The sequence below is a fragment of the Miniopterus natalensis genome, chromosome 4 (genome assembly GCF_054644295.1).
Source record: "Miniopterus natalensis isolate mMinNat1 chromosome 4, mMinNat1.hap1, whole genome shotgun sequence".
NCBI classification, from domain to species: Eukaryota; Metazoa; Chordata; class Mammalia; order Chiroptera; family Miniopteridae; genus Miniopterus; species Miniopterus natalensis.
Genome location: NC_142084.1, coordinates 9,338,482 through 9,364,465, shown reverse-complemented (window position 1 = coordinate 9,364,465; position 25,984 = coordinate 9,338,482). Strand labels below are relative to the sequence as shown.

The 25,984-nt window shown below is 45.8% G+C and overlaps 1 protein-coding gene across 2 annotated transcripts in view; it reads right to left on the bottom strand.

The window, feature by feature from the left end:
• INSR (insulin receptor) overlaps positions 1-25,984 on the bottom strand; it is a 151,874-nt gene that overhangs the window by 10,638 nt on the left and 115,252 nt on the right. Inside the window, exons 11-19 of one of the 2 annotated variants that reach the window (XM_087816272.1) lie at positions 21,377-21,651; positions 20,070-20,209; positions 14,750-14,909; positions 10,452-10,554; positions 9,224-9,291; positions 6,472-6,716; positions 5,033-5,143; positions 4,789-4,948; positions 2,922-3,051 (exon numbers count right to left, since the gene is read on the bottom strand). In XM_087816272.1, coding sequence (XP_087672398.1) covers positions 2,922-3,051; positions 4,789-4,948; positions 5,033-5,143; positions 6,472-6,716; positions 9,224-9,291; positions 10,452-10,554; positions 14,750-14,909; positions 20,070-20,209; positions 21,377-21,651 — 1,392 coding nt within the window. The remainder of the gene's footprint in view (positions 1-2,921; positions 3,052-4,788; positions 4,949-5,032; positions 5,144-6,471; positions 6,717-9,223; positions 9,292-10,451; positions 10,555-14,749; positions 14,910-20,069; positions 20,210-21,376; positions 21,652-25,984) is intronic. The other variant, XM_087816273.1, reaches the window with a different exon arrangement.

Here is a 25,984-nt window from a genome sequence, read left to right as displayed (position 1 = left end):
AGCCACTCACCTTAGGCTCTGGCTGAGGGAGGACAGAGTGGAACAGAGCTGTGTGAGGAGAATCTAGGGATACTGGCTTGGGGAATAGAGCTCAGAGGGCAGCCATCTGGATTCCTACCCTGAGTCATTCCCCTATACTGCAGAGGACATATTTCTCAGGCAGACCTTTATCATCCAGGCAGCTTTTGTCTGGCGGGGAAACAACTGCCTATATATTGGACAATCTGGAAGAAATGGATAAATTCCTAGGAATATACAATCTTCCAAGAATGAATTAAGACGAAAAAGAGCCCTGGCCAGGTTGCTCACTTGGTTGGAGCATCATCCCAAGCACAAAAAGGTTGTGGGTTCAACTGCCAGTCAGGGCACACACCTAGGTTCTAGGTTGTGGGTTTGATTCCCAGTCAGGGTGCATTTAGGAGGCAACCAATCAATGTTTCTCACATCGATGTTTCTCTCTCTCTCTCCCTTCCTCTCTCTAAAACCAATAAACATATCCTCAAGTAATTAAAAAAAACAGGGGGAAAGCTAAAACATTTTCCTTAAGATCATGAGCAGGATAAGTATATCCACTCTCACTACTTTTATTCAGGATAGTATTGGAAGTCCTAGCCACAGCAATCAGACAAAAGAAGAAATAAAAGGCATCCAAATTGGAAAGGAAGAAGTAAAACTGTCATTATTTGCAGATGACATGATACGAATAGAGAGAACCCTGAAGGTTCCACCAAAAAAACTACTAGAAGTGATAAATGAATTCAGTAAAGTAGCAGGATACAAAATTAATATTCAGAAATGAATTGCATTTTTATGCACCAATAATGAACTTATCAGAAAGAGAAATTAAGATAATCCCATTAAAAAATACCTAGGAATAAATTTAACCAAGGTGTTAAAAGATTTGTACTTAGAAAATTATAAGATCTTGTTGAAGAAAGAAACTGAAGAAGATACAAATAAATGGAAGCATATACCGTGTTCATGGATAGGAAGAATTAACATCGTTAAAATGTCCATAATACCCAAAGCAATCTATAGATTTAATGCAATCCCTTTAAAAATACCAATGGCATTTTTCACAGAACTAGAACAAATAATTGTAAAATTTATATGGAATCACAATAGACCCCAGAAAGCCATAGCAATCTTGAAAAAGAAAAACAAAATTGGAGGCATCATCCTACCTGATTTCAAACTATACCACAAGGCTATAATAATCAAAACAGCACGGCACTGATATAAAAACAGACAGATCAATGGAACAGACTAGAGACACCAGAAATAAACCCATACCTATATGGTCAATTAATCTATCAAAAAACAAGGCAAGAATATACAATGGGGCAAAAACAATCTATCCCATAAATGGTGTTGGGAAAATGGGACAGATACATGCAAAAAATGAAGCTAAACCACCTTCTTACACCATAAAGAATAAACTCAAAATGGATTAAAGGCTTAAATGTAAGACTAGAAACCATAAAACTCCTGAAAGAAAACAAACACCCGCAGTAAAATTTCTTACATTTCTCTTAGTAATATTTTTTCTGACATAACTCCTCAGGGCAAGGGAAACAAAAAAAGAAATAAACAAATGGAACTAAATCTAACTAAAATGTTTCTGCACATCAATAAAGCAAAAAGACAACCTGCCAATTGGGAGAACCCATTCACCAATGATACATCTGATAAGATGTTAATATCCAAAATTTATAAAGAAATCATATAACTCAACACCAAGAAAACAAGCAATCCAATTTAAAAATGGGCAAAGCACCTGAACAGACACTTCTCCGAAGAGGACATACAGATGGCCAATAGACATATGAAAAGATCTCAACATCACTAAACATCAGAGAAACTCAAATTAAAACCACAATGAGATACCACGTCACATCTGTCAGAAGGGCTACCATCAATAAATCAACAAACAACAATTGCTGGTGAGGATGTGGGGAAAGGGAACCCTCATCACTATTGGTGGGATTGCCAATTGGTGCAGCCATTATGGAAAACAGTACGGGGTTTCCTCGAAAATTAGAAATAGAACTACTGTATCACCCAGCAATTCCACCTCTGAATATGTATCTGAAGAAATCCAAAACACTAATTTGAAAAGATATATGCATCCCTATGTTCACTGCCCTATTATTTACAATAGCCAAGAAATGGAAGCAAACTAAGTACCCATTAACAGACAACTGGACAAAGAAGATGTGGTACATATACACAACAGAATATTATTCAGCCATAAAAAAAGAACAAAATCTTACCATTTGCAACAACATGGTTGGACCTAGTGGGTATTACGCTAAGTGAAATAAGTCAGCCAGAGAAAGACAAATACATTGTGATTTCACTTACATGTGAAATCTAAAACACAAAATAAGCTAACAATCAAAACAGAAACAAACTCATTGATACAGAGAACAAGCAGAGAGTTAAGATAGGACGAGGGTTGGGGGATTGGGTGGAGGATTAAGAGGTACAAACTGGTAGTTATAAAATAGTCACAGGGATGTAAAGTACAGCACAGGGAATAGAGTCAATAACGTAGTAAGTATGTATGTTGCCAGGTGGGCACTAGACCTGCTGGGAGGATCGGTTCATAAGTATTACAAATGTCTAACCACTATGCTGTACACCTAAAACAAACGTAATATTGAATGGGAACTGTAATAGAAAAACAAACAAATAAATAAAAATGAAAAAAATAAATTATGCTGCATTCAGAAACGTCTATAAAATTAGCCTCAACTGGGATGTAACAGCAGCTGTGCAAGAGTCCTCAGACATGACATTCCCTTCATTTCCTTGATGGCCATGAGGAAGGCGGGTTGTCACTGCCCTGTCACTCAGACTAGCGGGGTGACCTGGAACTCAGCCCTAGCATTCTACCAGCCAGCTCACGCACAACTCACCACATGTCAGAGGAAGTGGTAAAGACCCCGTCCTTCAAAGACTCAGGTGCCATCCAGCGCACAGGAAGCAGGCCCTTGCCGCCTTTCCGGTAATAGTCCGTTTCATAGATGTCTCTGGTCATTCCAAAGTCTGCCAACAAACGGTTCACAAACCCTTAACCCTTCCGCCTGTGGCTCAGGTGTCGCCCTCTTCACTGTCCCGCCCCTGGCAGAGCCCTCGCATAGGCGCGGCTGGTCCAGGCGTATACTCGCCTGGGCTGCCACCGAACCCAGGGAGAGTGGACTCTGAGGGTGCTCATGGCATGTGGAGGAAGAGGGTGGGCCACCATTCGAAGGGAAGGAAAAGGAACCACCAGGTGGCAAAAAGTGATATTCTGGCCGGAGTCTGGGAATCCCACTCTCAGAAACACTTCCTTCCCACCCCTGGCCCACAAGCCACCCGAATCAAACTATTAACTCTGCAGCCAACCCACTGCTCCCCACTGCGTGTGACCCCCCCAACAGCCAGCGGCCCGGCCAGAATCCCAGAGTTGGGCCTCCCTTTGACCATCCCCTTTCCTCACATCCCACCCGCAAAACAGTGGCGAGTCCTACCCACTCTCCCTCCGCATCCCTCCCTGACTATCTGCTCCTCTCCACTGCCCTGGCACCAGCCAGGCCCACCGCCCTCTCTCACCTACAGGACCCTCCCTCCACCCGGACCCTGACAGCCCACTGCCCAAGAGAAGCTTCAAGGACAGAATGGCATCACTTTGTCACTCCAGCTTCCCCTGCTGATACAGGCTAAGCTCTTTGGAGATTATAAACAGAATAACATCGTTTCTCGCTTCCACTGACTGCTAATGTCGGGGACTGTCTTTGGGGATCATAAACAGGATCACATCACACCCTGCTTTGCACTGGCTGCCCAGGACAATGTCTGGATGACTTACTATGACTTGCAAGACCCTTCTGGGTCTGGCTCCTGCCTCTCCCTAATATCTTATCTCAGGCTGCTCTGTCCCCTCCACATGCATTTCATTGACACCACAGCGTCACCCCTCCATGTGCTGTACCTCCCCCTGGGATGCTGTTGACCTGAGTGACTCAGGTCAACTTCTAAGCCTCCGAGTCTTGGGGGAAATGGTGCCTCTTTTCAGACAGAGGCCTTTCCTCCGGGTCAGGAATGTCCATTTCCTTCAGTGCTCCTTTCCCACCTTCTTTATCTCGTCTATGAGTGTGCACCATTTTACTGTTGATCTACAACAGCTCTGCCCAGAGCTTTCTGTGGTGATGAACATGGTCTATACCCACAGCGTCCACTATGGCAGCCACTGGGCTCAAGGTGGCTACTGGACACCTGAAATGTGGCCCATGCGACCAACAAACTGACTTTTTAATTTTACTTAATGTAAGTTAATTTAAACGTAGATGGGCACATGTGGCCGGTGCCTACTGTGCTAGATGGTGCAGATAAAGACTGCAAGCCCACGAGGGCAGAAAAACCATGGTGACATATTGATCGGCACACAGGTAGTGCCTCCCTCAGTGGCTCGCACACAGGGAACACTAATAGCACTTAAAGAAGGGAGTAAGTTAATGAACGAATGCAACTAAATTACGGTGTGGAACTTTGTAAAGTATGGTTGTCTAAACTAGTAAAAATAATATAGAATGTAAAATGTAATTGAAAAATAAAATTTTTTTTAATTTAAAGTAAAAAAAAAAGATTTTGGAAAAAAAAATTTACATTGTGAGAATCAGATGCCCGTCCAAAACCTTGCCCCTTTTCACCACTGGCAAAGCTTTAACAACCCATGATAGACAATTACTTCTGAAATTAAATGTGGCCTGGGCCATACAGTCCAAAGCAGAAAGCCAGACGAACCTCCGATTTTGACGGTAAAATCGTGGGCCACCATGCAGTTTCGAGCCGCGAGGTCCCGGTGCACGAACTTCTTGGCGTTCAGATAGGCCATGCCATCAGCGATCTCCGCCGCCATCTGAATCATCTCTTGCAGGGTGGGGGGCGGGCGGCCGGGGTTATTCTAAAGTCAGAACAGAAGGGTGTTCAGCGACACTGGGCAGAGGCCTGGAGTGAGTGCCCTGCACAGTACCCAGGGGCAGCTCACCTCGGCGTCAGGCCGCAGGGACCGAAGGTGGCTCTTCAGGTCTCCATGAGTCATCAGCTCCATCACCACCAGCGTAGGCTGGCCTTTGGACACCACCCCGAGGAGCCGGACCTGCAGAGCAAGTATGTGGGGGGGTGGGGGGCCTGGCATGAGGGTCTGCGGGAAGATTTCAACTCGCGCAGCTCTCCCTGTCTGGTCACCCACAGCACCCTGCTCTTGTGGTAATCCCTAGTCTGTCCGGCTCCCATGCCAGGGTCAACGCCCTGGGAGGGGGGACAAGAAGGGAGAATTCAGGACTAGAGTCTGGGTGGGGGGGAGCAGACAGGCAAATCACTGGCCAGTTCCTGACATCTCTGAGCACACAAGGCACATCCCCACCTTCAGGCCTGACCCTCTGCTCCCTCACGTGTCCACATGGCTGTCCCTATATCCTTTCTGTCTTTGCTCAAACACACCTCCCCCACTCCTGAATTCCCAATGCCCCAAGCCAGCTCTCCTTTCTCATTTTGCCACAGCAGCATCTCCCTTGATGAGCCTACTGGCTTTAGGGTCTGTCTGCACCCACTGTGTTGGAAGCTCCACAGGGCATCAGAGATGAGAACAGGGCTTAGCGCAGAGCAGGGGGACAGATGAAGGGACAGGAGATTCAAGAGAAAAATAGGCAATGTGGAAGCAGAAGGCCAGGAGGAGTGTTGCTGACTTAGGGGGGACGAGGGAAAGGCGCACCACTGTGTGTTGAAGGGTTAAAAAGGTGCTGAGAAGATAAGATGGAAGACTCCAGAAAGCACTGGGACAGAAAGAATTTGTCTCCAAGTGAGGTGGGATTGGAGAAGAGAGACCCTCCTCCCACTTTTGGGAAGCTCAGTAGGGTTGGGGCTGGGCAAGGGGTCCGCACCCACTGTCCTCATGCTCTGTGCGTAGGAGGAACAGCGGAGCAGAGCAGAGAGGGAGCCAACATGAAAGCGATGATCGAGAAACGTAAACGTGGGCAAGCATCGCTGAGAGTCACTAAGAGGGTCGGGAGGCTTTCAGGGAAGTGGGGCCTCTGCAGTCCTGTGCCTTGGTTCTCGGAGCTGCTGTTACGTTGCTAACCTGCAGCTAAACACAGCTCAAGGCCGAGCCTTAAACACCCAGGAACAACCCAGGGGCTTGCCCTCCTCGCAGTTTCCACCTTGCACTTTGCATATTGAAACTAATGGAGCCCTGGTAGCCTCGCCAGCATCCTCCGCTGGCAGGAAAGAGTGCACAGTGGGGTTTCTGCCTTCAGCAACCCTGCCCCTCTTGGTTCTCTCTGGAGCACAGTGTAGTTGCTACTTGACTCTGGGTCCCTCGGGTTGCGAATTTTTGCTCAAACACATGCTTTTTGTTCATTACAGCCAGAATCTCTTCTTTGGCTAATAAGAGTAACCTTTGCATGCTCCCGGGGCAAAAGGACTCACCACGTGATGGCAGGTGAAGCCTTTCATGACTGAGGCCTCGTTGAGAAACTCGATCCGCTCCCGCAGACTGGCCGACTCGTTGACTGTCTTCACCGCCACTCGAGTCTCTGCCTCGCCCTTGATGATGTCCTTGGCGTTGCCCTCATACACCATGCCGAAGGAGCCCTGCCCCAGCTCTCGCAGGAGGGTGATCTTATCCCGAGGCACTTCCCACTCATCCGGCACGTATACAGAACAGGGGAACACTACTTCTTACTTATCTACACAGTATCCTCGGGGGATCCCCAGCCACCTCCCACCCAAGCCCCCAGGCAAATGTTCACTAAGTGACCTCTGTGATCCAGGACATGTGCCAGACACATTGCCAAGAACAGGACAAGTGTGGTCCCTGCCCTCATGGAGGGGATGGCAGAGACTCAGAAAGGAGCCACGCCAGTCAAGGGTCCTATCCAGTAAGTACCAAGCTGAGCCTGCACCCCCATCCTCCCTGTCTGATTCAGAGACCCACGGTCTAAGGATGCTACTTCCCATATAAGGCTGCCGTTTCTGCAAAGTGCCAAGGGGATGGGAAACCACCCACCCTATAAAACACCAAACATGTAAGTGAGCCCATCCAGGGCCACACAACGTCAGCTGATCCACAGGCAAGTGCAGCCACACGAGTGAAACCAGAAGAACTGCCCAGCAGAGCACAGCCCTGGGAGCAGACCCACCAAATTGTGAACTAATTAATGGTGGTTTTAAGCCACTGTTTGGGGTGGTTTGTTATACAGCAAATGAACACAGGCAAATGCATGAAGGCCTCATGAGAAAAGCCCAAACGGTTCCTGCCTTCCTCTGTGCCATCACTATGATGGGCTAAATTGTGCCCCCCCCCCCCCCCAATTTATAGGTTGAAGCCCTAACCCTGGGACCTCAGAATGTGACTCTATTTGGAAATAAGATATTTAAAGAGATAATCAAGGTAGAATGAGGTCATTAGGGTGGGCTGTAATCCAACAAGATTGGTGTCCTTATAAGAGATTAGGACACAGACACACAGAGGGAAGACCATGTGTGACACAGGGAGAAGACGGCCATCTACACATCAAGGAGAAAAGACTCAGGAGAAACTGACCTTGCCATCACCCTGACCTCAAAATTTCAGCCTCCAGAACTGTGAGAAAATTAAATTCTGTTTTCTAAGATACCCAGTGTGTGGTACATGGTTATAGCAACCCTAGCCAAAAGCTCATGCAAGGACACTGAATCACACAAGAGCTCTGCACTCAAATGACTCACAGATGCTCAATAGGGGCACCCTGCCCCCAGGGTCCTGAGCCTGGGTCTTTCCCTGTGTGTGTCCCTAGGCCTTACCCCTAACTGTGAGACCTAACAGCAGCCCTGAGGATCAGCTTCCCTGTCTCTGATGTGTCATACCAGCGCCATTCCCAAACATGGAGAGGAGGCTCCTCGATCAATGTTCATTCCCTCCCGCTCCTGTTCCCTCTGCACATTCCCATCTGCAATAACCTACTTTCTATAGGTTCTCTGCTCTGACGCTCTGACATCTGGGCGCCCTGCTTACCCTGGAAGGACCGCTGCCCCCCACCCAGGGGTAACCAGTTCCTAGTAATGGTAAGGACTCGCCTAGAAAAGTTCCTTTGACATGCAAACCAACCAATCCGGAGCCCATCCCCCCACCTCCTTTATGGAGCTCTCAGGCTCAGGGCCACTATCCACCTGCCTTAGTCATTACTCACCCCAGGGCCAGCTGCCAGACAACTAGGGCAGCCCTTGAGTCCCAGAGCCCCCTGAAATTATTCACATGAGCCCACCCTAAGTCTCGCCCTGTCCTACCCAGCCCTGCCTTTGTTGCAGAAACCACAATAAAGGTTCTCACCCATGCTTCCCCCCTCCTGCTGCCTCCTGACAGACCCTGGTGCTTCCTCATGTGGCCTGGCATGGTGCATGCCGCCTGTTTCTAGGGCATATGAGGATAAACATCTTCCTTCAGGACAGTCACTTCTGTGTCTGCATGTCTTATCAGACATGATTAAAACAAATCCGGGGCACCCTTAAAAACACCACCCACCCCTGTATCCCAAGCCACTGTCCTGCTGGGCAATGGTGCTCATGCCTTGAAGTGACTTTATTTTTGCTGCATGAAGCAGTTTAGAAACTTGTAATGTAACAGATGCAGCCAGGCCTTATCTCCAGGGGTCACTCACTGCCCTTTGGTACAATCAAGGAAAATCTGGGTGTCAGACCTATGTTCCCACCAACAACAGCAGATGTGTCCCTGGCACCCACACTGCCTCCAACCCACCCTATCTTGTCTCTTGTCTTCCTCACCCCATCCCCAACCTCCCGTTTTGGCTTCCAATTCTCACCTCCCAGCTTGGGCACCAAGTTCAGGCATAGCTTTCTGGCTCTGACCCTGAGCGATCTCTGGCACAGGCCCCAAGCTCCACACCCCTACAGTTGGGGCACGAGGCTCTCAGCCTCCCAGCCCAGCCCAGCCCAGCCCAGCCCAGCCGACAGGTCCCAGACCAGCTAGACCAGCCCATTCAAACAGGGGCCAGACAGCAGGTGTCTGACTGCTCCCAGTAATGGCGTTTCTGTAGCAAGGGGCAAGTCTTCAGCTCCAGTGAACAAGAGGGCTCGTCTCAGTCTCCTGGGGTGTGAACCCTTGACTTTCACTTGACCGTGATGGCAAAGGAAACTGGATAGTAGGATTCTGGCCACCCATAGGAAAGAGGACGGTACTCACCATCGCTGGCACTGAGGTACTCAGGGTTTGAAGAAGCATAGAGTGGTCCCATCGGCCCATCTGGCTGCCTGGAAGAGAAAAGGGAGGCATTCCAGCTTGAGACTCCCACAGGGCTTCATGGGTCCCTACAGGCTACAGGCCTCCGCGGTGTAAGCAGCACCCTTATCAGCAGCATCCATGCACCAGTGCTGTTCTGGAGCCATCTCATCCCAGCTCACAAGAAACACTGTTAGTCAGTCCTGGCCAGTGTTGCTTAGTGGTTACAGTGTCAGCCTGTGCACCAAAGGGTCATGGGTTTGATACCCACTTAAGGGGTCAAGGGCATATACCTGGGTTGCAGGTTCGATCCCCAACACTGGTCAGGCCTGTGTGGGAGGCAACCAATCAATGTGTCCCTCTCATATTGAAGTTTCTCTCTCTCTCTCTCTGTCTCTCTCTTTCCCCACTCCCTCCCTTTCACTCTCTCTAAAAATCAATGGAAAAAATATCCTCAAGTGAGGATTAACAAAATAAATAAATAAATTACAGGCTTATAATTAAATAAATTATATTAAAAGCAAAGGTAACAATATTCAAAACTCACTACTTCTTCATTATCACACTACTTTTTACTATGATCAGTGCTCTTAAGGCCACCTATGTCACCTCATTTATTTACATTATTGTAGATGTATGGCAGAGACACTATACAATAGTGAGCAACTTCATATCCCTTCCTAACTCTGCATCCAACGATATCATGTCTATAGCTTGAAATTGGTCACAGTGGGAATATTTACACCACGGCAATAGGCAAATGCTACAAACCAAGGCTTGATTTCTTGTTCTGTTGTTTCTCTGGGCTTGAGAAAGTGACAGAAAAAATGTTACTGATGTAGATTAAACTTAAACATGTCATAAATGTCTTATTTCATTTTTGGTCTACTCTTTTAACATAAACAAAATATCAATCAACATTCAAGAACACCTGTTTGTCAACTACAACCATAGGTTGGCTATAGAAACAAAGGTTCAGGGAGAAACACCAATGAAAGTATTTGGTGAGGGAATTTACTATAAACTGCACTGTACATTGTATTATGATCGTTATCTGTAAATTGCATGCTATACATCCTTTAGATCAGTAAACTTTATAACAAACTTAGATACAGCTGTACCTGTATCTGTGTACCTAGGCTTAATTTTCCTGGAGAGCCGACTGTTAAGCACCCACCCCTGCCCCACTCACCTCTTCCTCAGGAACAGGTAAATGCTTCCAATCACAACACTGAAGAGAAAGACAAAGACAAGGGGGCCGATGACGATTTTTGCAATATTTGATGGAACATCTACTGAAATAGAATAAGAAAATACATGTTTTGTATCAAAATGTGTTCACATCACAAATCACATCTACAAATACAACAGTGGGCCACACACACTTGTCCCCCATCTTTTTTTTTCCTGTCCCTGAGCCTCTCCCTGCTGGTCTCCTAGACCCTTATTTCCCAGCAGTCCTGAAGCACCATTTGGACCCTTGGGGCTGGACAGCAGGCTCAGAGGTCTGAATTCTAGAAGCACAACCCTGACCCCCAGACCACTGCCTGCTGCCAGCCTCTCCTGTCCCATCCAGGGCCAGCTTCATAGCCATGCACCCCAGGCCGTCACCCAGGGTCCCACACTCAGAGGGGCCATGCTCTGGGTTTAAGCAAGGACCCCACATTTTCACTTTGTACTGAGCCCTGCAAATTAAATAGCCTGTCTTGATTCCTAACAGCAGCTCTGACAGATTAAAAAAGCCAGCAGGAGTGTCCTCTGTGTGCTAGACGGTCAGTCCTGCCCCTTCTCACTCAACGGTTGGCCCACTGACACTGGTGGGTGTCCTGGTTGCCAGGAAGAGTGCCAGGCAAAATAAAGTGATTTCCCCCAAAGAACCTCGTTTAAACTAGCTGCAGAAATACTATGTGGCCTTTATTTTTTTAATTTGCATACAAGGCCAAGTTGTCAGAAATTGTAAACACGCCTATTTATCCAGACTCTTCCAAGTCAAGGAAAAAATGGGTTGGGAGAAGTCAGAGAAGGAATCCGGTCATCTGAGTATTTTAATAATAGCAGCTTAAGGGACACTTACTAAAAGCCAGGCACTGTGTGAAGTGCTTTGTGTGGTGATCTTATTTAACTGTCCTGTAAGTCAAGGTGGGAGGTACTCTGACTAACGCCAGCTAATAGACTGGAAAACAGAGGCTCAGGGAGGAGAGGGGTCTTGCCCAAAGTCCCAGGGCTGATTCACAGAGCAGCATGCATTAGACCCGGGCCATCTGAGTGAGGTCTGACCAATGCCCCAGGCTGCCTTTGGTGGCTGGCTCTATCCTGAGATACCTCGTCCTCCTGCACCTCCCTAGCTGACAGCAAACTGTCAGTGCCATCTCCAGTGGCCCCTGGCAGGCTGAAAGTCTCCATAAAAGTCTGGTTATTGAATGTGATGTGAGAAACAGAAATGGCCTGGTTATGTGCAGTTGTTCGAACGTCCCTCCTGCCCTCCCTTTTCCCTAAGCAGCAGGAAAGCTGGAGGCTACCAAGTGGTTAGGACTCAGCATGTCTCAGGGCAGAATCTGAGAGCCATGGTGCACCCCATCTCTGCTTCCCAGACCCCACAGTCCTGCTCGCTCCTCAGATTCCAGTGGCAGTCAAAACAAAGTTGATGGAAGGGAGGCCCCCAGGGTGCAAAATCTGAGAAACTCTTGCTCTGGGACACGCAAGGGGAAGGACAGCCCCTGAGAGTGAGCACCTCCTTCAATTTTGCACCCTGGTACCTTGCTTCCCTGCCTGTTATGTGATAAAGACTTTCTTTAAAAAGCATAGTTGACCTTTGAACAGCATGGGTCTGAACCACGTGGGCCCACTTATACACACATCTTTTTTCAGTAAATACACATTGTAAACGTATTTGCTCTTCCTTATGATTTTCTTAATATTTTCTTTTCTCTAGCTCACTTTATTGTAAGAATACAGTATATAATATATATAACACACAAAATAGGTGTTACTTCAGTTGCTTATGTTATTGGTAAGGCTTCCTGTAAACAGTAGGTTATTAATAGTTAAGTTTTTGGAGAGTGGAAAGTTATACAAGGATTTTTGATGGCGCAGGAGGCTCTATACCCCTAACCCCTGCGTTGCTCAAGGGGCATCTGTAATCTAAAGTGTAACATCTAACACTCCAGATTTTTGGCTATTGTGAGTAATGTTATGCTCAATTTCCTTGAACATGTATCTTTTTTAGACACCTTTGATTGTTTCCTTACTATACATTTCTAGAACCAGAATTGTTGGCTCAAATAGTAAGATCCCTTATAAATTTCTGACGCACATTATTAAAGTATTACATTTTAGCACTCACCAACCATAAAGTAATTTCCATGTGTCTGAACTCTTGGACAACACTAAGTACTGTAATTATAAAAACAACAATAAAAACCTTGCCAATTTGATAAGTTGAAAATTACAACTTGTTTTAATTTGCATTTTTTTCTTTTTTACTATGCTTTTGAGTGAGAATGGACATTTTTTCTTACGTTTTCTTTTTTTTTTTAATGAGTTATCTATGTTCTTTGCTTATTTTTATGCTAGGACATCTATCTTTTACTCATATAATATATATACAAGTGACCCTTGAACAACACCGGGGTGAGGGGCGCCGGCCCCCACTCCCAGTTGAAAATCTGCGCTTCACTTTTGACTCCCCCAAAACTCAACTCCTAATAGCCTACTGTTGACAGGAAGCCTTATGGATAACAAACAGATGAGCAACACATATTTTGTAAGTTATTTGTATTATATAATATATTCTTACAATAAAGTAAGATAGAGAAAAGAAAATGTCATTAAGAAAATCATCAGAAAATACATTTACTCTATTTATTAAAAAAAAATCTGCGTATATGTGGATGCACACTGTTCAAACCCATGTTGTTCAGGAGTCAACTATATATTCGTTCTGTATTAAAGATATTAACTCTTTGTTAATATCTATATGATACTCCCACTCTGATATTTTCCTTTGAATTTTATCCATGGTGTTCCTGGTTCTTACGGGAGACTCCAAATCTTTGATATCCTAAGGAGTAGAGTGTCTTTGTCATTGACGGGCCTCTTGGAATACACATGAGTTTATGCCAGAAGGTGAGATGACTCAGGATGGGGGCTGGTCACCAGAAGAGCAAGCATGTGATCGGAGGGGTGAGACTTCCAGTCAGCCTGACCTCCAGGGAGAGGAGCAGGGCTCGAGATACAGTTCAGTCACATGGCCAAAGATAAGATCAATCACACCGAGGTAATGAAACCCCAATAAAAACTCTGCCGGCAAAGCTCAGAGGATGAATACATGGGTATGTTGGGAGGGTGACATGATGTTTCCTGATCAGCGGAGAGAGGACACATGGCCCTGTGTCCAGGACCCTCCTGGCCCTGGTCCTATATGTCTCTTCATTTGGGTAGTCCCGACTTATATCCTTTACAATAAAACTGTCTCTGTAATGATAGTACTTTCCTGAGTTCTGTGAGCCATTCTAGCAAATGATCTAATAGGAAAGCGTCCTGAGAACCCCCGAATTTGTAGCCAGTTGGTCAGAAGTGCAGGTGGCCTAGAGAACCCCCAAACTGCACCTGCGGTCAAGGTGAGAGCAGCCTGGTTGAAAACTGTGCTCTTTACCCTGTGGGCTCCATGCTAACTGCAGTCACAGCATTGGAATCACAGTGCAGGACACCCGGCTGGTGTCAAAAATCTCATCCTAGTCCTGACCCTTACCAGAGGTCTCCCAGCAAGAATCACCCCCACTCCCCACTTCCCACACTCCCACCATGCCAGGTCCGTGAAATTCCAGCCAGCCAAGCAGAGGCCACATCTCACCCCTGCCACCAAGCCCCTGCTCCTCCTGGTCTAGGCTCCCCTCCTTCCAAGTTATTTGTTCACTCACTCTAGTGTTCCTACCACGGGCCAAACTAAACATCTTCTTTTACCCCCACTTGTACATTCTTCCAGGTCCTGGCCAAGATGTCACCAGGAGGCACTCCCTGACCAGCTCAGCCCTCCCCACCTCTCCCCACCCTACTGTCCAGTGTCCAGCTGGCCAAGTGGCGGCACTTACTGCATGAACATGGAGAGCACATCCAAGGCTGAGCAGGGAACTTGCCACCTACTCCATTGGAGGACATGGCCCAGCTAATAACAAAGATGGAAACACTACTTCACAGGAGCTGGTGTGTTTATCAGACTTGCCCTGTGCCAGCCACATGACCTTCCTGTCACTGAAACTTCCCTTCACCCCCAGAGGTGGTCCTACTATTATCCCCATGGACAGATGAGTAAGCGCAAGCTCAGAGAGGACAAGCACCTTGCCCCTGTCACACAGCAGCAGGCAGACCCAGAGGTCAAGTCCAGGGCCAGCAGGCACAGCCTCTAACCACCCCCAACTATTCCCTGAAATGTTCTGCTGTTCCCAGCAGCAAGCACAGACCCAACTTGTCTAAGCTGCCGTGCAGACTCACAGTAGTTTGCCACGTAAAAATAGGTGGGGTCCGTCCAGGAACCATTGCCCGCCAGGGAGGTGGCCCGTATCCTCACGCTGTAATTGCCCGGAGGCAGCCCACGCAGCCTGCAGCCCCGCTCCAGAGCAAAATGCCTGCGGGACACACAGAGGTGCAGCTCCTGGAAGACAGGGGGAGAGAGGAGGGGGGTTACGATTCATTCCTTCAGGAGCATCCGCCTGGGTGGGAGGGTCGTGGACGGGGTCTGCTCAGAAATGACACACAAGGAGTTAAGGCACAGAGTGCAACATGCAAGAAACTTCGAGACTTCCAGAATTTTACCTTAGCTCTACAGACAAGGACTGATAACAGCCAATCTCCCCAGACCACAGCCAACCACTGACCTAGATCATTTTATTTAATTCTTACAACAACCCCGAGGCTCAGTCTCTCCTTAGAGACAAGGAAAGTGAGGCTTAGGGGAGAGTGGGTGAACTTCTGCTGTGAAGAACCAGAGAGTAAATATTTTCAGCTTCAAGGCGCAAGATGGTCACTATCACCAACTCAACCCTGCCATCAAAAGAAGCAAAAGCAGCCAGAGACAAACCCCAAATGTGTAAGATCTGTAAACAAACAGGCACGCTGTGTCCATGAAGCACAGTGGAGGCTGAAAGCTGAACTTCACATAACTGGCTGCATCCTGCAACACTATTCTTCTTTCATTTCTTTCCAATCATTTTAAGATGTGGAAGCATTTCTTAGCCCACAAGTGGTATAAAATCAGGCATACAAAAAGAGTTTGCCCACCCCTGGCTGAGGATATGAGATGATTAGTCGGAGCGGCAGGGCCAGCCCTTCAACCCCAAACTTTTTGGCTCCCAAACTTCTTGCAACCACTGTGGGGTATTTTCACCAGACCTTCAGAAAGTCCCAGAAGGGCAGGAAAGAAGGAACCACGTCACCTAAATCACATTTCAGGCTTTTCCCCCACACCTCCTGGCCTCTCCCTCAACAATGGATACATGGGTTTAATGTCTTAATAACAAATTTAAATTCTCCTTCCTTCCTTACCTTTATTACCTTTCTTCTACCTTCATTTAAAAAGTTGGGGATCTACCTAAGTGCCTGATAAAAGAGAGAAGATCCGCATATTCACCCCAGTGATAAGCACAGGAATAGAGATAAGCCCAGAGCTTATTAGGAAAGGCATGAGGCTCACGGGGCCCGACTTTGAAAACTTTCCAAAACAACTCCAAGCTCACAATGCATGCCGAGAACTGGCCTGGAAAATTTAGGAGGAGAGAGAAACGTAAAAGCTCCCATGCTCATCATGTGACAATAGCAACCAGAAAACAAATCGAGCTGTGGGCGAGGCTGGGAAGCTCTAGTCCAAAGGTCCGTACAAGGATGAGTCACCAAGTAGAAAGGGACCAATAAGCAAATATAGAAACCAAAGGTAGCAACTATGCAGGACAAAGGGGACGTGCAACCTCCAACCTCAGTCATTTGCCCCAGCCTCAGGGGTGGGGACTGAGAAGGGAGCATGGTGAAAGGAACTGGAACCTGATACAGCTCTCCCCATAGACACCAAAAAAACGCAAAGAAGCAGCAGCTGGCGAGAGTTTTGTAAAGCTGGCAAAGTCATAATGGTGTAAAAAAAATGTTTACCCGGTTTTGTACTTTATCAGAGACGCTAGACAAAAATTAAGGTAAGGTAAATGTTGGAGACACCAACCAGTTTTGTCTATAAACAGGTTTTTTAGGAAGTTCCTGTAACCTCTCACTCTCTCCTAACTTCCCCCCACCTCTCTGTCCCCCTAAATGTTGAACAGGGCCAGTCTCTCAGCGATGGGGGCCAGGGCAGGCAGGGCAAAGGCTGGTGGGGATTCATGGTCGGGATTCCCACTGGTGACCCTTGGACTCCAGGAACAGGAGAGGCAGGCCAGCCAGGGGCAGTTGGGAAAACATAGGATTAGGTCCAATGCCAACAGGGTAACCAGCTGTCCCAGTTTACCGGGGAACGAGGGGTTCCTAGGATGTAAGACTTCAGTGCTCAAGCGTGGAAAATTCCAGGCAGGTGGGGTAGAGTTGGTCACAGCAGCAGGAATAAAATCAAGGACAGTCTGCAGCATAAATACATGTTGCTCACTGCACAAAATCTATCTTCTCCTCCTTGTAACCAACACCCCAAACTTCCTTTAGTAGCTGTGCCTCCCCTCTGAGTGTCTCCTGCCTCCCACCCTCAACCCCACCCTGGTTCCAGGGCTCACACTGACAGCCTGAAGCTGAAGAGCCCCATTGGCTTGGGGAAGGGCACAAAACTCAGACCCAAATGAGCCATCACAGAAATGCAAATCGAGACCACAGTGAGACACCCCGTCACACCCACTAGCAAGGCTCTAATAAAAAAGATAGGGCAGAACAGGCTTGGCAAGGGTGCACAGAAACTGGAAGCCTCACACGCTGCTGCTGGGAATATGAAATGGTTCAGCTGCTTCGGGACAGAGCCTGGCATTGCCTTAAAAGTTAAATGTCGAGTTACACGTGACCCAGGAATTCCACTCCCAGGTATGCACCCAAGAGAATTAAAAACATGCCACACAAAAACTTGTACACGAGTGTTAATATAGCGGCATGATACCTAAGAGCCAAAAGGGGGGATAAACAAATCAACGGAGAGATAAACAAAATGTGGTCTGTCCACACAACGGAATATTATTTAGTCATACAAGGGAATAAATTACTGATATAAGCTACAACGGAGATGAACTTTGAAGACATTATGCTAACGAAAGAAGGCAGAGACAAAAGGCCACATGTTATATGACCCATTCATATGACCTGTCCAGAGCAGTCAAATTCATAGACAGAAAGTGGCTGCCAGAAACTGAAGAGAGAGGAGGCCGAGAAGACTGGGGGGCGATAGCTAAGGTGAGGGTGAGGTTTCTTCTGGGGGCGATAAAAATAATCTGAAATCGACTGTGGTCACGGTTGCACAATTCTGTGAATGTACTAAAAACCATTAAATAGTACATGTTAAATGGGTATATTTCATAGTATGTGAATATATCTTTTTTTAAATATATCTTTATTGATTTCAGAGAGAGGAAAGGAGAGGGAGAGAGAGAGAGAAACATCAATGATGAGAGAGTCACTGATCGGCTGCCTCCTGCCTGCCCCCGACTGGGGATCGAGCCCGCAACCCGGGCATATGCCCTGACCAGGAATCGAACCCCGATCGCCTGGATCCTAGGTCGACGCTCAACCACTGAGTCACTCCCGGCCAGGCGTGAATATATCTTAATAAAGCTGTTATTTAAAAACCCTCATGCCTGAGCCTTGGACAGGTGGCTCAGTTGGTTGGAGCGTTGTCCTGTATACCAATTCCCGGCCAGGCACATACCTAGGCTGCAGATTCAAGTGCCAATTGGGGCACTTACAGGAGGCAATCGACTGATGTCTGTCTGTCTGTCTGTCTGTCTCTCTCTCTCTCAACCTGTTCCTTTCTCTCTTAAAAAAAAAATCAATACAGCCTGGATGGGAATGCTGGGACTCAGACTCTCTCTTCTGGTAGGCCTGGCGCTGAGAGGATATGAGACTTGGAACCATGGAAACCAAAGAAGGACAGCTAGGAGCTGCTGGGCTCACTGCGAGGACACTTAAGATGCAACTGATCCAAAGGAATTTTAGAGCCAGCCATGCCTGAACACCTGAACTGTCCAGTCATGGGAGCTACTACGCTTCCCTTCTGCCATAAGCTAGTTTGTTCGAGCAGGGGGGGAGATGAGGAGCTGACGCCCAGAGCCTGTAATCTCAGCCTTTACATTATACTGAGCACAGGTCTTCCCAAACACCTTGTCACAGGCTGTTCATCCACCCGTTTTACGGATATGCCATTTCCCATGGACCCATTTCCAACAAACATCCAGCTCATGGCTTGCACTTTTTGCTAGTGATGAAAATATTATAAATAAAGTTTTTGCACCCCCCTCCAGTTTTGAATTATTTCCTTAGGACATATGGGATTAATATACACAGACTAAGACATTAATAAATCTTGCAATAATGACCTTTTGTGAGGCATGCCTCCCTTTATACAACCCTGAGAGGTCCCCTCCCGTGCTGACGCCGGGGCTGGCCACTGTACTCACGGTGATGCACATTTCTTTTTACAGCTCTCCGCAGCCATATAAAACAGGCCTCAGGCCAGATTTGGACCACAGGCTGTAGTTTGCTGATTTGTTTTAAATCACTGTCAAAGCTGAGTAGGTGTGGTTCCAGAAAGGGTCAACAGAGGAAAGCCTACCTGTGCCTTCTGGCCTGGGGAAACCATGCTGTGCCCACCTGTTAGAGGATCACCAACGTTCCAAGAGATTGGAAAGTTTTGTTATAACCTCTGTGAGGTGCTGCAAACTATGGCCCACAGGCTAAATCTGGCCCACTGCTTGTTTTTGTAAATAAAGTTTTATTGGCACACACCACGCCCATTCATTTACATATCATCTATATGGTGGCTTTCAAGCTACAATGGCAGAGTTGAATATTTGCAACAGAGACTATCTGGCGACAACACCAAACATATTGACTATCTGGCTCTTTACAGAAAAAAAGCTGCCAACCCCTAGATTAGAACATCAGAAAGGCTAGGGTTTGACTCCTGACTCTATTCTTAAAACCCTGGACACAACTTAAATTCTAGAAGCCTCAGTACCAAGCTCACTGAGTTATTCTGAGGATTTACTGCACTTCATTGGGCCCAAGAGGCATATCATCCTCACATTTTGGTATTTCTGAAACTGGAACGCATCTTAGAGGCAACGCCACCGTGAGGCGACAGTGTCTTTTTGTTTCTTAGAGGTCCATAAAAATAACAGAGCCTCTCATCACATCTTAGATATGATAAAATGGAATAAATGAGGTGCTGTATGTAAAGAGCTTAACATGAGCAGGGCACACAATGAGCTGTCGGGATAACTCAGCTACTCTTTTGTTCTTAGATCCCATGTCTTGTTCATCTCAGTGTTCACCCATCACCCTGTACAGCTTCTGGTGGTAAAGACAGGCACCCAACAAAAAGTCACTTATTGTCTCCTGTCATGTCAGGAGGGACACAAACACAGGCAGCCATCATTCGGCTTGGAGGAGCTGAAGAGCAACATGAAAAAGTGTTGGACGAGGTCTGTGGACGCGCATTTCCGACCCACCTCCCTGGAAAGCCATGTATCAAGGCTTTGATTTCTAATAATGAAGCATCTAATGAGAGAAGCATCTGGGCCAGAATTTAAGAAGAGGAAGGAAGTGCCAATGACAGCCTTGCAGGCGCAGGTGTCAAGGGTCTTACCTCATCTCCATATCGTCGGTAACTCACTTCATACAGCACAATCAGACCATTGGGCTCCTTTGGCTCCTGCCACATCAAATGAACGATGTTGTTCTCGAAGATTTCATGGGTCACGGGGCCAACAATGTCATCTGCCTTGGCTGTAAGGAGCAGTGATTAGAGGCAGGGACCTGACCCCTGGATCAAATCCCTCCTCCACCACTTACGAGCTATCGAGCTCGAGCTGGTTACGTAACTTTCCATTTCCCTCGCTGGAGAATAAACATGTAGAGCTCACCTCAAAGGGCTGTCCACATATCTAAGTCTGTCTGTCTGTCTGTCTGTCTGTCTGTTGTCAGTTCTGTTACTCTGGAGAACCCAGACTAATTCTAGAAGCCTCAATACCATATATGTATATATATATTTCTTTTTTGTTTGTTTTTTAATATATCTTTATTGATTTCAGAGAGAGGAAAGGAGAGGGAAAGAGAGAGAGAGAAACATCAATGATGAGAGAGTCGTCATTGATCGGCTGCCTCCTGCACACCCCCGACTGGGGATGGAGCCCGAAACCTGGGCATGTGCCTTGACCAGGAATCAAACTGAGATCTCCTGGATCCTAGGTCAATGCTCAACCACTGAGCCACACCCAGCAGGGCTATATGTATTTCTTAATTTTTATTTTTCTTATGGCTTGTGTGTCTTTTCCAATGTTTCTATAATGGCTCTGTATGACCAGTGTAACTAAAAATAAGAAAGGATGGACCTTGAGGGCATTAAGCTAAGTGAACTAGGTCAGAAAGAGAGACAAATACCATAGGATCTCACTTATATGTAGAATCTGAAAAAGCTGAACTAGAAACAGAGAGTAGATTGGTGGCTACCAGGGGCTGGGTGCTGGGGAAATGGGGAGATGTTGGTCAATGGGTACAAACTTCCAGTTTTAAGATGAATAATTTCTGGCTATCTAATGTACAGCGTGGTGATTACAGTTAAAAATCCTGTACTGTGTACCTGAAGTTGCTAAGAGAGTAGGACTTAGAGGTTCTCACCACGAAAAAGAACTGGTAATAATGTGACGTGATGGAGGTGCTGGCTGGTGTCGTGGAGGTAGATGCAGAATAATCACAGTGCAAATATAACAGGACCAAATCAACATGCTCTATACTGTTACAGGAACTTACACAACGCTATATGTCAACTGCATCTCCATAAAGCTGGCAAAAACTAAAAATAACTCAACAGTGGTAAAGGCAAATAAGTTAGAGAGGGTAGAGGGCTTCTCCCTGGTGGGCGTGTGTCTCCCGGCCCGGGAGGAGCCTCCCCACCTTCGGGCATGGTCCTGGCGCTGACATAGGCCGCCACGCTGCACCTTTCCTCGGGCGAATCCTGGTTGCAAGCCTGCAGCTCGATGCGGTAGCCAGTGAAGTGGCGCAGGCCGGAGATGACCAGCGACTCCTTGTTCACCACTTTCTCGAAGGGCCGCTGCTCCTCCCAGCTTGTGGGCACGATCGTTGAGGAGGTATTGGGGAAACCCGGAGCTGTGGGCACGACCGTCGTCACATTCCCCTCCTCGCCGAGGGCCCTGCGTTTCCTTGATGGCCTGTCAGGACAGCAGGACACACAGGGTCACGCACTCACCAGCTTGAAATCAATGCTGCTGCAGAGGAAGAGCTTACAGTAAGACTGGAGCAATGGATGTGAGGGAGCAGGTGAATTAAAACGCAAATTGCCAGGAATTACAACCCTGAGCAGCTTTCAAGATGCCCTGAGAAGCATCAGAAGTATGGGGGCAGGCCCACCAGACAGGGCTTGATTTCAGGTTTTCATTTTGCAGAGTAACAGGCCGCCCAGGGTCAGTGTTAAAAATAAGATGCCAAAAGCCTGCAAGAATCGAGCTTTCCAGGAAGCCTTGCCTCATGGTGTCTGCCCAGTGGCCCGAGCCACTGACCGACACCATTAGTTTAAAAAGGAGAAAGGCGTCTTCTAATTTCATGATCAGTTAGGGCACCTGCGTAATTTCAGTGATTCAACTTCAGTTATTGGTAAAAGAATCTCACCATTCAGGTTGGTACAGATAACTCCAAAAACACGCCTATGCGACTGACACACTTTTCCCCCCTTAAAGAGCTATATGAAAAAATAAATGTCGGCAGCCTACAAGTTTAAAAATACCAGAACAACTATAAAGAAAATTCATATTAGTCATCATTCCACTGCCTACTGTTTCCTGTGGGCAGTTTTCCCCCTAGAAATATTATGACTATGTTGAGGGTCAAGCTAGTTTTATAATCCACTGCACTCGCTTGTTGTATTAGAAGCATTTATCAAATAGTTTTCTCAAAACATACTAAGTAGAAGAGAATTAATGTTTTTTTCTTTTTCAGTGTGAAATGAGTTTTTCCCCCCTCATTATGACAAAAGTAGCACATGCTCATTGCAGAAAACTTGGAAAACTGTAAAAAATTCCAATTTCTGCATGAGCCATAGTTAACCATCCTCCTATAAAATCTTTTTCTTTTCTTTTCTTTAAATATGTTTTAACTGACTTTAGAGAGAAAGGAAGGGAGAGGGACAGAAAGAAACATCAATGAGAGAGAAGCATCCATCGGCTGCCCCCTGCACGCCCCCTACTGGGCATCGGGCCTGCAACCCGAGCACGTGCCCTGACCGGGAATCGGCCTGGCAACCTCTTGGTTCAGGGTCGATGCTCATCCACTGAGCGGGCCAGGCTCCTCCTATATTTTAATATGAGTGTTTTTCAGATTCTTTTTTGCTATTATAAATATTGCTTTGGTCATTGTCTGGTTGTCTTATTAAGTCCTAAAAGTAGATTCCTCGAAGAGAAGTCACTAGGTTATACTTCTTAATCCATTCGGCTACATTTCTATCCGGGCCTCTATGTTGACTTGTGGTCTCCCCAGTGGCCATGAAACTGTACTTCAGCCACGCTGGGTGAGGCCAGTGGGGTTTCCTTTTCCTTCACTTATCTCAGATTTCCAACCTGAGAGAGACCTTTTAAAGCATTGCTCTACTGCTTTACTGTATCTCTTTGTACAGATGAGTGAGAACTTTCCTTTCTTTCGTTCCCTTGTGATTCTCTAGGGGATGCCCCCCTTAGCCTATTTTCCACATCTTGCTCCTGTGCTGTCCAGTCACTAAGGATATTAATCCTTCATCAACTGTGTTGCATGATTTATTCTTGTTCGCCTGTCAACTTTTTTTAAATGACCTGAAACATTTAAATGACCTTTCCCATTTATCTGTAACATTTTTTATCTCAGCAGATTTTAAAATTTTTTCTTTACAGGTAATTGTATGTGGATTCCTTAGGTTTTATGGCAATTATGAAAGAGATCTTTCCCCTTGATTTATATACTAATTATTGCTACAATGGCCACGGGCTTTTGTTTACTTATATTGTCCCTACTTTTCACAGTTGATTTTCACAGTTGATTTTCTTGGGTTTTCAAAGAACACACCAGAAAACAGGTCAGCACACTTTTACCATAAGTGCTAGAGAGTAAATATTTTGGGTTTTGTGGGACATGTGGTTTTTATCACAACTACTCAACTTTCAATGGCTTTCAAGCCATTGTAGCTTGAGAGCAGCCATAGGTGCAATGGAAACAAATGGGTGTGGCTACATTCCAAATAAAACTTCCTTGACAAACAGCATTTGTCCAGCCTTACACTAGAATATCTGCAAATATCAATGATTTTATTTCCCACAATCAATTATTTTAAATAGATATGTTAATTAGTAATCATGACATTGGACTCCTAATTCTAACAGGAAAAGTTTTAAGAATGATGTTAGCTTGGTTATTGGTTTCATCTAGGTAATATTTATCTTATTGCCTCTTCCCCGCCCCCTTCTCTAAATTAGAATTTAACATTATCAAATAAAATTATATGATTTTCCTTACTGGGCCTCTTGATGAACTAGATAACACTGTCATATCCTCAGATCTTAAACTATTCTTGCACTTCTGAGATAAACAATATTGCCAGCATAGTGTTTTATTTAGGCACTTGTATCTAAAGTCCCATATTAGCTGGTCCTGGGGTTTTCTTTCAATGTAGCATCTTTGTCAGGTTCTGCAAAGTTTTATAAAATAAACCGGGTAGATTTCTAGAGATTTCTATGCTCTGGGAAAGTTTCCAAATTACAGGAAGTAGTTGCTCTTTCAAAGTCTGAAATAACTTACATGTAACACTATCTGGGCCAAGGGTCTTTTTTTTTTTTTTTTTCAAGGTTATTAGAATATTTAATTTTTCTATGTCTTATTGAATCAGCCTAGACGAGTTTCAAATTGCATAACACAAGATTGTCAATGGAATGCAACATATTAAAATCTTCCTTAGACCCTAGTTTTATGTCACCTTCCTTACTTCTAGTTATTTATGAGGTTTTTCCCTTTGATTTTATTTACAAATTTAGCCATATTGATTTCCCCTCCCTCCCTAATACATTTATATTTTTACATTTTAATTTTTTTCTTAATTTACAAAACCATGTATGTATGTCTACTGACTTGCATCAAAGCCCAGCTTTACAATATTCTACAGGTTAAGGTATGTGATTCACAATTCCACTATTTTTCAAACAGACTTTAATGAAAGTTTCCATTTCTGCTTTGACCCAATAGATATCTAAGTAACGACTTTTTTTTTTTTTTTTTTTGAGAGAGAGAGAGAGAGAGAGAAACACTGATGCGAGAACATCGACTGGTTGCCTCCAGTGCATGTCCTAACCGAGGGAACAAACCTGCAACCTCACTATGTGCGCTGACTAGGAACTGAACCTGCGACCCTTCAGTACACAGTACGATGCTCCAACCTACTGAGCCACACTGGCCAGGGCTAAGTAATTTACTTTTAATTACCAGGAAGTAGAGTTTTCTGTTCAAACTTTTAAAGTCAACTTTCAGTTTTTATTGCACTGAAACCCAAGTCACTTTGAGTTTACTCATTATGATGTTCATTGTGGCCTTTTTGTATGAAAAGACCAATGATTCTCAGATGGAAACCAGATATATCCATATTAGCAAGATTCAAACATTTCTATACAGCCACAAGTGGGCCTTGATAAAATTGCCAAGACACTGATGCGTCATGAATAACTAAGGAATTGATAGCTCGACAACTGAGAACATAAAATGATCTCGTCAAATAGGCAAAATACGTATATGCCAAAAGGATTATATCCAAAAAGACCACAAACTGGTCAGGGAAGACCCCCATGATCAAACATCACCTGATCCTTCCACTCCCTAATACGTAGCATCATCCCACACCCTCCCACTAGACCAGTGGTTCCCAACCTGGGTGATTCTGTCCAATGTCCCAGCACCAGGGGGACACTGGGCCTGTGTGGAGACATTTTTGGTTGTCACTATTTGGGGGACAGGCTGTGCTACTGGCATCAAGTGAGTAGAGACCAGGGCAGTCCCTACAACTGAGAATGATCTGGTCCCAAGTGCTAAAAGAGGTAAGATCAAGAAACCCTGTTCTGGGCCAAGGCCTCAAAATTCTAGACCTTTCTTTTGTATAAGATCATATTCCAAATGGCCACTAGAGGGAAGATCGGGGCCACATGGATGCCTGAACATAAATAAACAAACAAACACATACAGACTCTGCTTAGAGAATAAAATCGCCAGGGTGAGCCAAATGGGGGAAGTGGATCGAAAGGTACGAAATTCCAGCTATAAAAGAAATGCGTCCTGGGGATAAAGGTACAAAACGGTGGCCTTCGCTAATGCTATACTGCACATTTGGAAGTTACTAAGAGAGTAGTTCTTAAAAGTTCTTGTCACAAGAACTTTGTGACTACAAACTTTCTGTGACTAAAGAAATCTGGGACAGTGAGGTAACAGATGTTCAACAGACTTACTGGGATTACCATTTTGCAATAGATATAAATAGCAAAT